This window comes from Hippopotamus amphibius, chromosome X (genome assembly GCF_030028045.1).
Source record: "Hippopotamus amphibius kiboko isolate mHipAmp2 chromosome X, mHipAmp2.hap2, whole genome shotgun sequence".
Lineage (NCBI taxonomy): Eukaryota > Metazoa > Chordata > Mammalia > Artiodactyla > Hippopotamidae > Hippopotamus > Hippopotamus amphibius.
In genome coordinates, this window is record NC_080203.1 from 65,914,470 (window position 1) to 65,926,465 (window position 11,996).

The window sequence follows — 11,996 nt, forward strand, 5'->3', positions numbered from 1 at the left end:
GAGACCTAAGATGCATTAACACAGTCTGGTCATAAATTTGTTACACATAAATGAGAAGAATACATACGTTTTCTTTTCAGACATCAATTTAGAATGTAACTTGTACTATTGTGACTTCTTCCCTTCCAAAATGCCTTGCTGTTTGTTCATTTTAGTCTAATATTGCTAGAGTAGAAATGCTTGGAAAAATGGATGTCAGAAAGCCCACTAGTGTGATATGATGTGCAGCTCTTTTAGAGACATTAAATTCTTAACCAATCAAATGTAGGCCAGGTGCTGCTTTTTGAACTGTGGATGCAGAAATGAAAAAAAAAAAAAAAAAAAAACAGATCAGGTTCACTGTTGCATGGAGCCTGAATTCTAATGGTGAATATAATTAATAAACAAATGAATAAACATAAATTTTATATAAAGATACATTCTTTGGAGAAAAATAAAGTAGGATTCAAGGTTAGAAGAGTGACTGGACATTTGTTGTGGGAGGGGATTACATAGGATAAATTAATGAGGGAAGTCTTCTCTAAAGAGATAATATTTAAACTGTAAAACTAAATGATGAGAAGGATTAGTCATGCAAAGATCTGGGGAAAAGCATTCCAGCAGAGGGAAGAGCATATGCAAAATATTGGCAACAAAACAATCTTGGTGTGTGTGAGAAACAAAAAGAAAGGTAGTTTGGCTAGATCATATAATGAAATGGAAAATTTGTTCAAGGTGAGGGTGGAAAATAGATAGAGGCTGGATAATGTAAACATTAAAAGCCAGGGTAAGAAGCCTGAGTTTATTCTGAATGTAATGGGAAACTATAGTGTTTTAAGCAGTGGAGAATAGAGGTAGCAAGACTAGTTAGGAACTCTTGCAGTATTCCAGCAAAGATTATGATGATGATTAGGATCATTTAGGTAGTAGTGATTGAGATGAAAGAAGTAGACTGATTCAGGAGATATTTTTGAGGTAAAGCAGACAAGTCTTACTGATTGATTATATGTGGGGGATGAGAAAAAGAGCAGAATCATAGATGATATCCAGATTTTAAAAGATTAAATGGGTGGATGCTGGTGCCATTTATTAAAATGGAGAATACTGGGGAGTAATAGGTTTGGGGATGGATTAAGAGTATTACTGAGATATGTTAAGTGTGAGATGTCTAGTAGACTACACTAAAATTTTCAAGTAGGTGAATTTTCAAGTAGGAATTTGGAACTCATTGGAAAGACCAAAGATGGATACATTGATTTTGGAGTCATCAATACATAGATGATATTTAAAACTATTGAATTGGATGAGCATTTTAGATAGAGAAGGTCCAGGACCAAGTCTTAGATCATCCTGACATTAAAGGTGAGGAAGAGTAGGATATAGTAAAGGTAGTGAAAAGCTACCAGTAAGTGGAAAGAAGAACAAGAGAGCATAAAGTCAAGTAAAGCAAGTGTTTTTGGAAAGAGAAAGAGGTTGGTTTATATGCTGCTGGATCATAGAATAACATGATTAGAGAAGAGAGTCCAGTACATGTGGCTACAGGAGGGTATTTGGAAATCTTGAAAAGAGCAGTTTTAAAGAAGTGGTAGGAATGGAAGAGCCTTAACTATGTGGTAGCTATGTATATGGAAGTTTATTAAAGAGATGGTGTGAATGTATACAAGGCTAGTACATACCCTGAAAGTTCTTTTCTACAATTAAAATTAACCCTCAGCTCCAAGGATTTTGTTGTACTGTTTTCTTGTATTTTACTTATTTTTCATAAAACCTGCTTTTGGAAAAGAATTCAGCTTTTTGAGGGTCTCCTTTTCTCATTTACCTTAAAAATTATCCACCAGTATATATTCGTTCCTTATAAATCTTGTTGCTCTAGTGACTAAACCCCTAAGACTGAGCCCTAAACAGTGGAGTAATTAATCAGCTTTGAGTCTCAAAGCTGAAATTTGAGTCTGCCAGGAGAAAAATGGACTTAAAATCCAGGCCTTTTGAGAGAGAGAGAAGGGATTTATAAATCCCTCCCACAAATGGAAAACATATGGAGAGCAAATGGAAATCAACACATAAAGTTTTATTATAAGCCAAGGATAGAAAAAACATTGATTACAAGGTAAAGGGAGATTCCCATCAGTCTAGAAGAGGAAACAGAAGCCCTTTGAGAAGGAAAAACAAGAATAGGGGGACAGGGAGGAAGAGGAGAAAGGGTGGGAGAAAATTAATATCAAGGTCAAGACCCAACCATATCTAAAGAAGTTTTGAATTTAGCAGGACAGAGAGCATCAGACCTACCATGCTGAGATAGACAACTAACACTGTGCAAAAGCAGAGGAAACACAGACTGATGCCCAGAAACTATGCAAATGAATTACACCTCAACCAAAGATCAGAGAGCCTGCAAGGGAGGACAACAATAGGAAGAGCAGCCCTTCCATCCAAAGTGAGATGTCTATCTAAGCTTCCCCTTACAGCCAGGTTTTGAAGGAAAGGGGATTGAAAGGGAGAGCCTCTGAAGGAGAGAAATAGAAATTTTAAATTTACAGCATATTTACCTCCAGAGAGATTGGATTAACCTCGAAGAGACTGTTATAAACCAAAGAAAATCTAGTTACTTCCAGCAAGTTAATTTTTTACCCCAATTATTAGTAAGAAAACTGTTCATAAAAATATGAATTAGATAATTAAATAATTAAATATGTTTTTTGCATATCAGAATCCTAGTATGTTATATTCTATCCTGCTGTGCCTAAATTTGGTTGTTTTTACTATATTCAGCCACTTCCTAGGAAATGTCTTTATATCTCACTAAAATCTGCCCTTTAAGTATAGAACAGTTAACTACTTCTGCAATATGATTTTTTTTACAAATAATTATCAATATTTTCTTAAATCACAAACCAGTTCTCTCTGCCCCAGTATAAATATTATCCTTAGCTTTTCAACATTTGTTTTGCAACTATTTTGAGTCATTTTGAAGTACTCTTCGTCTCTATCATCTGTGAACCCCAAACTTGTCAATATTCCAGTAAAAGAGAAGTATTCTTTAGAGAAAATATAAATTCAAAATTTAAAAATATCTTTCATTTTTAATTCAATTTTCTTTAAAATTAAAACAGAATAAGCATACCAAAAGAGCATATCTTGGCTTTGGAAGTGGAGGAGGCCTCTGGCATCGACAGAGACGTTTGACCCTAGGTGATGGCAGTAATGGCTCACAAGGAGGGAGTGGTGGTCTTTCTCTTGATGGAGGAACTCTACCTGTACCTAATTTTTTCCCTTTTTCTTTGAATGTAGCCCTTCTGGATGGCATTTTGAATTCTCTCTTTGGTTCCAGTGCTTCCTTCTTTGAATCTGTAGATGTGGCATCTGATTCATCAACTCTCTTTTTAGGCCCAAGTTTATATAGTGACTCATCAGATTCAGCATCTGATCTTTTGAAAGTTTCGGGCTTCTTTAGGTCTTTCTTGGAAGACACATCAGATTCAGCATCACTAGACTCTATGTCCTTCTTTGCATCCTTCTTGGCATCTTTTTTTGAATCTTGCTTAACCTTCTTTGGATCCTTCTTGTTCTTCTTTGACTCCCAATCAGACTCAGTTTCAGTAGACTCTTCAGACTTCACTGCAGACTTCTTTTTGTCATCTTTCTTTGAACCTCTCTTACCTTTCTTTGAATCTTTTCTGCCCTTTTTTGCATCCCCTTCAGATTCAGAATCAGCATCAGTAGACATGGCATCCTTCTTGCCAATCTTTTTCTTGTCATCTTTCTTTGAATCTTTCTTTGCATCCTTTGACTCCACAGATTCTGCATCAGTAGACTCTGCATCCTTCTTGGCATCTTTTTTCTTGTCCTCTTTCTCTGAATATTTCTTACCCTTCCTTGAATCTTTCTTTGCATCCTTTGAGTCTCCAGATTCTGCATCAGATGTGGCGTCTTTCTTGGCATCATTTTTCTTGTCATCTTTCTTTGACTCTTTCTTACCCTTCTTTGAATCTTTCTTTGCATCCTTTGAATCTCCAGATTCTGCATTAGTAGACTCTGCATCCTTCTTTGCATCCTTTTTGCTGTCTTTCATTGCACTTTTCTTATCTTTCTTTGCATCTTTTGAATCTACAGATTCAGCATCAGAGCTCTTCCCCTTGGCATCCTTTTTTGCATCCTTCTTTGGAGGCTTCTTTGAATTATTCTGTGAGTAATTCTTTAACCACATATCAAAATCCATGGATTCAGCACCCGACTCCTCTAAATACATCATTAAATCCATATATGAACTATGTTTTAAGCAAGTCTCTGATTTGGCATCACAACTGTTCTTTGAGCTCTTAGAATACTTTTTTGTACAGATGGATTCAAAATCAATCTCCTTGAAATACTTTGAATCTCTCTTATCTTTTTTTTGATCCTTTATTGAGACTGACTTAGAATCTTTGGATTCTGGGTTTGTTTCTGATTTGGACTTTGACTTCTTAGATAGTTGACTTTCATGTGATGATTTTGATGGAGTTTTATCTGCTTTATTTCTTCTTTTAAGTTTCTCATCATTTACTGTTTTCTTGGATTCTAGGGTTGTTTCATGGGGGCCTGTATCTTTCTTGGAAATTTGCTTCAGAGTTGTTCCTTTTTTGTCATCTTTGGACTTTTTAGATACTGCCTGTTTAGAATGGGTTATAGGAGTGTAAGGATGTTTGAATGAAGCCTGTCTCCTGATGGTTAAATTAATAGACGGCCTTTGAATTTTTTTTCTTAAAGAATGCCTTATCCATATATGAGCTGGCTTCTGAGCTTCATGTAAATTTCTTTTGTCATGTCTCTGAAAAAATTGGTTAGAATAATGGTAAGCTTTTCTTGAATGAGTTATATCTTTTTATATTGAAACATAAAAATAGTCCAGCTTTTCAATAACCATCTATTTAGAGTCTGTCGTACAGAGTAAAGTAAGTCAGAAAGAGAAGAAGAAATACCTTATGCTAACACACACATGCACATATATATATATATATAACATATATATATATATGTTATATATATATAACACACACAAATATATATATGGAATTTTAAAAAATGGTACTGATGAACTCAATGGCAGGGGAGGGATAAAGACACAGATGTAGGGAACATGCTTGAGGATATGGGGAGAGGGGAAAGGAGAAGCTGAGACAAAGTGAGAGACTAAATTGTTTGTTTTTCCTTTTCAACATTCTGTGTGTGTTTGTGAGATAACTCTACTTTGGAAATAAAATGAATTTAGGAGGAACCTTAGGATTTCCTCAGTGATTCATATTAGGATGAGAGCAGGCCCACAATGATCCATGACATTTTAGGTTCTGTCCTCACAATTGATAGGAGGTTCCTTTTGGACTTCTTCATGGGAGAAATCTTTTGGAACATTTCATGTACCCTTCAGCCCCAAGTCAGACCAGAAATAAGCTGATGCCCTTGAAGGTTGTCATAATTCTTATGATAGGCTACAATTCTGTAGGCTTCAGGCCTAGCCTTTTTTCTATACCTACTTTCAAGATCTCATCAGGTTGAAAGCCTACGATCCCTGCTGTGAGGTACTGCCAAAAACAAAGACATAAAATAAAACAAATGCTTTATCCACATTTATTAGTCTAGCAGTAGTGTATTTTTTTTACTCCCACCCAAACATTTGCCAAATCTGGTTGTCATAGTGGTCACACAGACTAATTTTACATTTACTTCTTATATTCCTTCAACTATCTAGTAGGGATATCACCAGTCAGTGAAACTATTATATGGAATTAAAGGAAGACCATGAAGAGAAGCATGAAACTTGGATCTCTACAGATGTAACAAATGACCCTTGAATAAATGCATTGACTGTATCTCTGCTTTGGGAGATGCTTTTACAACATATTTTGATATCACTATGGGTGACCTCCATAAGCTAGCTTTTCTTTTGGTTAGTTGATAGAATAACTCCAGTATATAAAAGCAGTAGATACTTGAATCTCCAAGTGTCTAATATTTGAATGCCAGATTAAAGAAAACAGAGAGGCCCTGAAATCTTATTAAGATTGGCTCCTGTTCTAAGGCTCAAATTTTATATTTTTTGCAGCTGGTAAGCATTTCCTGAGAGATCCCATCAGTTGCAACATTAGATTCTCCAGCTTACCTAGCCTATGAGGCTTATAATACATTTGAAATGGAGAACCATGTATAAATAAAAGTTTAACCTGAGGCATTTGAGGACAATCTGCTATATAGGGAATTATAAATTTAAAAATATCTTCTTCCAGTAGGTAGCAAAATTCAAATTATATATATTTTATTTATATTTATATATTGTATCATCTTAGATTTAGTTAAAAAATGATCTTGTCAATACTTACAGGAACTGTGATTTGTATTTCTGTAGGTCTTAATCTCTTTTTACTACCTGGCTGGGGTGGTTTGGGAAATGTTAAAGTGACGTCTTGTTGATTCCACAATTTTCTGCTTGATTCACTGACTGAAATGAGCGAGAATAATAAATAATTTGCAGTTAATAGCCAGACTTTCATCAGCCCTGAACTATTCTTGAGCAAGAAATATATTGTTTAAGTTAAACTAAGTTATAACTCAAAATATAATCTTTTCCCTGTGGAGTTTGTAGTTTATTTGCATATCAGTTAGGAAAGATAAAAACTGATTTCTCCATTTAGCATCAAATTAAGTTTAAAGTGACATTTGTAATTTTATTTTCCAGATTAAAGCAATTTTCACAGATGGTTACTTAAATCATAATAGTTACAATAATACAAACAGTAGAAATGGAAAATAGAGAAAGATTCACTGTTTCCATCCAAACATCTCCATCATCTCCACTATTTTGTTTTTTTTTCTTTATATCATTTTTGTTAGATTGCAGCAAATATGACTTATTTTTCTATAGTCCCCATAATAGCTAGCACAATCCTGAGCATAGTTAGTAAAAATCTTGATTGATTAAATCTAAGTGTTTCTTTTATAGTTCTGCTCTGACCTCAATGACATCCCAAGTCATAGAAATCAGGGCCAAAGACTCAAATGCTACATTCAGTTATGAGACTCTTATTTAAAGAGAGGGCATGTATACATTTGAGGGCATGCAGATTAGAGTGATCAGGGGGATCAAGCTATCTGGAAGCTATCAAAAGAGGAACTATTGAGATAATTTAGATAATTCTCCTGGAGATGAGGAGATTGAGAGATGTGATCATTATACTCAAATATTTAAAGAGCTGTTATATAAAAGAGTAGTAGGAATAGTAATAATAGGATAGCTGCAACTGGTAATACTTATATAGTGCTTACTATATGCTGGACTGTGTTTTAAGCACTTCATATATATCAACTTATTAATCATCACAACCCTTTGAATTAGGTAATATAAATTGTAATTGTCTCCAGTTTAGAGATGTAGAAAAATAAAGCTATGAGAGAAGTTAAAATGCTTGCCCCCAAATCATAAAGTAAGTAGAAGAGTTAAGATTCAAATACACATAGTTTGCTTCCAGAGTCCATGCTTTTAATTACAATGTTAGAGACTACATCTACGTGTTTCCTGAGGGAATAACTAGAACCAATGGATAAAAATTGTAGCAGTGCAAGTGGATTTCAGCTAAATACACCAAAGAGAACTCTTCTAAAGTTGTAGCTTTTTAACACCTGGACTGTCCATTTTCATCTTTCTGACTATATTTTCCTTCTCTACTTTGTGTTTTGTAATTGTGGATTTTAGAGAGAAGAAAACCTTATGCAATTAAGCTTTTTTTTTAAGTTTAAAAAAGGTTTTTATGAGGAAGAACAAACTAAATATTTCCTTTTAAAATAGCTAGTACAAACCCACATCAAGGCCAGAATTACTTTAAACACACACACACATAACTATATACATGTTTCTCTTAAATTTTAACAAAAATTCAGGGCATTTTAAACTTTATCACATTGAATGGAAGAGACTATTCATTTTTCCTAAAATTATTTTCAAATATAATCTATATAATATTGAACTCCAAAGACTAAATTCTTACTTGGTATGGAATTACCATATGTTCTGATGTTTACTTCTCGTCTGTTAAAAAAAAATGCTTTAATTGAATTTGTACTATGGCTAATAATAATAATAACTATTATTACTAAGATGCCTTTAATAGTAATGTTTTGAGAAATCTTACACATTCTCTGAAATCCATTATCTAAGAATGTCTACCTATAATTCACATCACAATTACCTTCCTCTAAATCAAGTTATAGATGAACAAGACTGTATTTTTCTTCAGAAACTTGAACAGAAATAAACTATGGACCAAAGCTGAAATAATAACACTAATTTGAAAAATTCTAAAATGTGTAAAATATCTTATTTAATTATATAGAACAGTAAATTGAAGCAGTTCCCCCTGCAATCCTCTAGTGAAAATGTCTAAACCATTAGTGAACCATATATTTTCTAAATTCACTAAATAAATTCTGAAGAAAACCCACAGCTTTTTAATATTCTTAGAACTTAAATTAAAAAACTAATGATTATTGTCTATCAAGGATACACAAGGTATAATTTATTTTTATTTTTATTTCTTATGGGATATTTTTTATTTTGTGTGTTTTTAAACTTTTATTTATGTTAAAATACTACTTCCTTATTAATTAGTAAGAACTGTAGATTGTGACCATTGCTAATTCTGAGATTGTACTTACACAAATACATATATACCTTAGACCTTGATTTTTAACTGACATAAACCATCAAATTTGTAAAAACAAACTAAAATCAAAGTTGCCAAGTGTATTGATATTTAAGTAAAGTTTATTTTCATTTCCTACGTACAGCTTTGGTACCAACACAAAGTCTGGCCCATATTCATCATAAATAACTACTGAATTACTTAGGAAAGATTTTGGAAACACTGAATAATAAAAAAATATGTATAGTCCAGTGGTTCTCAATTAGAGGTAATCATTAAAATTAACTTTGACATTTTAAAAATGTAAACACGTCTTAGAATTGCTCCTGGACTCATGAAGCAGAATTTCTGGGTGTGGCTTTATCTAGCCTATATTTAAAAACTCTCCAGGTTATTTGTACACTCACTTCTAGTTAAGAGTCACTGCTCTGAACGGTCTTGAAAAAGGAAACTTCATAGATTTCTGAAATAGTCCAAGCTTGTGGTTATGCTTTTCCAAAAAAAAGTAGATCAATGGTATATTAGTCTGTGTTAAAACCATATTCATTCTATAGAGTAGCTGGAAGATTATATGACCTGGGATTCTGGAAATTTAACAGTTTGGAAGTCTAACATGCTGTCTGGCTCTCTGCTTTCACATTCTGGGAAAAATGCTTTGCACCTGTATTGGTTTTGACTTCTTTCCTACAGTCTAAAGTAATTTTTTCAAACTTTCTTTTGAGCACAACTGAATACTTGTGATGTGTATATAATTCATATTCTACTGTAATGATATACCTTATAAATCATATATTAAGATAAAAAATTTTGAGAGATGATGTAAAATATATAAATTGAAGTTCTAATATCCTGTTCCTACATTCCAATAGATTGTCTTGCACATGAACCTCACTTTGGAAAACACTAGAAAAGGCAATCAAGGAACAGTGAGAAATGGGAAAATTCAGCCAACATGCTTGCCTTGTGTAGATGTGGCCTCAGTCACAAATTATTGGAAATTCAAATATAGTTAAACCTCTGAGAAGTTTTATTCATTTCAAAGTGTACTTTCTTAGTGCTATAAATGATTATGTGTATATTCCTTTGATACATAGGTGATCTGAATCTATATCTTGACATAAAGGGAAAAAAATAGTAATTGAAGCCAGAAGAGACTGAAAGGATATATTTAAAGTTCTAAAATAAAACAAACAAACAAACAAACAAACAAAAAAACCCTGCAAATTTAGGAATTTTAACACAGAAAAGTTTTTTTTTCAAAAATGAACATAAAGACATTTTTTACATAAAGACTGTGAGAATTGTACTGCCAGCAGAAAGCACTAAAACAAATACAAGTAAGAATTCTTCAGGTAGAAGGAAATGACCCAAGATGATGCACACTTAAGGTAAAATAAAGAGCATGAAAACAGCAAATATTTAGTTGCAGAACATGAATATTAAGTACATACAAATAATAATGATAATCTGCTGGGTTTAAAATAAAATAAAAAATTAAAATACAAAATTTATGGTAGTAATAATGTATAAAGGTGGGTGAAATAAGTGGAGTTAAGGTGTTATAAGAAGCTTGCATTATCTGGGGAGTGGTAAAAATACTAATTTGTGATAAACATCAATAAATCAAAGGGTTATGCTTTAATTTTTAAGATAACCACAAAAGAATAATGAAAGCCATAAAAATAAGATAATAGAGAAGGAAATGTAATTAAAATGTTTGATTAATATAAAGGAAAGCAACAAAGGAGAAATAAAGAACATAAAATATGGGACAGATAATAAACAAAAATTTAAATGTTAGATTTAAATCCAAATATAAAATAATTACATTAAATCAAAGGGACTAAGATTAATAAGTTATGGAGATTTTCTGTATAACACTGTAACTATAGTCAGCAATACTGCGTTTTACATAAAAAATTTGGTAAGAGGATAGTTCTCATGTTAAGTGTTCTTGCCACAGAAATGTATATGGACTAAGTACACCACTTAAAACATGAAAATGTCACAGTGGATTTTAAGAGATACACCTAAAACATAAGGACACATAATGGTTAATTAATTTTTTTCACAGGGAAGGGATACACTGTGTTTAGCAATGGATAATAAACTCATGGAGCTAAACTAATTTCAAAGTTAACTTTAAGATAAATAAAAATAAATAGAGATATTTTATAATGGTAAAAGACTCAATCCAATATGTCATAATTCTAAATTTGTATGTGCCCACTGACATAGCTCTAAAAAACATAAAGCCAAATTTTTAAAAGGAAAAGTCATAATGTGCAAACTGACAATTATAGTTGGGGACTTTGACATACTTATTTTAGTAACTAATAGACCAAGAAGATAAATATATATCAGTAGAGAGATAGAAAAGTTGAATTCCATGATTAACAAAACTTGACACAGTATAAAGACATTACACCAATCAACTGCACAATATACATTTTTAAAAGTTCACATGGAACATTTAACAAAAGTGACCACAGACTAGGCGAGAAACACATCTCAATAAGTTTCAAAGTACTGAAATCATATGGCATGCTTACTAACCACAGTTGAATAAATCTAGAAATCATTGACAAAAAGAAAACTAAAAAAATACCTAAACAACTGGAAATTAAGAATACAAACTATGGCATAAAGAATAAATTTCAATGGAAACTAGAAAGTATTTTGAGCACTATTTTGAATAGCATAAAGAAAAATATAATATTTAAATATTTGTAGGATGTAAAAACCTGTTTAAAACTTTATAACTTTAAATTTGTATATTTGAAAAGAAGAAAAGCTGAAAAATCAATGTCTTAAGTATCCATTTCAAGAAGCTAGAAATAGAACAGAAAATTGAAGCCAATATATGTAAGAGGAAAAAATCAATAAAGATACCAACAGAAAGAAATGAAAGAAAATGAAAGTTTTATGCCAATATATTTGAAAATTTAGGTGAAATAGGCAAATTCCTTAAAAAAGAACACATGAAATCTGAACTAAGGGGTAATAGAAAATATAAATTATTGTATGTATACAAAAGACATTGTCTTTATAATTAAAAACTTACCGACACAGAGAATTCCAAGTATGGATGTCTTCATTGATTAACTTTCCCAAACACCTAACAAGAGATAGTAATAATTATTCAAGCACTCTACCAAAGAATAGAAAATGAGGAACCACTTATCAATTTGTTCTATGAGAAGAGCATAACCATGATACTAAAATCTGATGAGGTCATTAATAGAAAAAAATTTACAGATCTATATCTCTCATAAACATAGATGTCCAAGTCCTTAAACATTTAATCTAATCCAATACATAGAAAATATTTTATCACAAACAAATGGGATT

General features: G+C 32.2%; 1 protein-coding gene across 1 annotated transcript; it reads right to left on the minus strand.

The window, feature by feature from the left end:
- Window positions 1-258: 258 nt before the first annotated feature.
- On the minus strand, window positions 259-11,771 carry CYLC1 (cylicin 1; the record flags this gene model as incomplete). Its single annotated transcript, XM_057717623.1, has 5 exons — window positions 259-288; window positions 3,101-4,783; window positions 6,330-6,448; window positions 7,992-8,032; window positions 11,710-11,771. Coding segments are annotated over 5 exons (1,935 nt in total), but the record flags the coding sequence as incomplete, so codon positions are not given.
- Window positions 11,772-11,996: the final 225 nt, after the last annotated feature.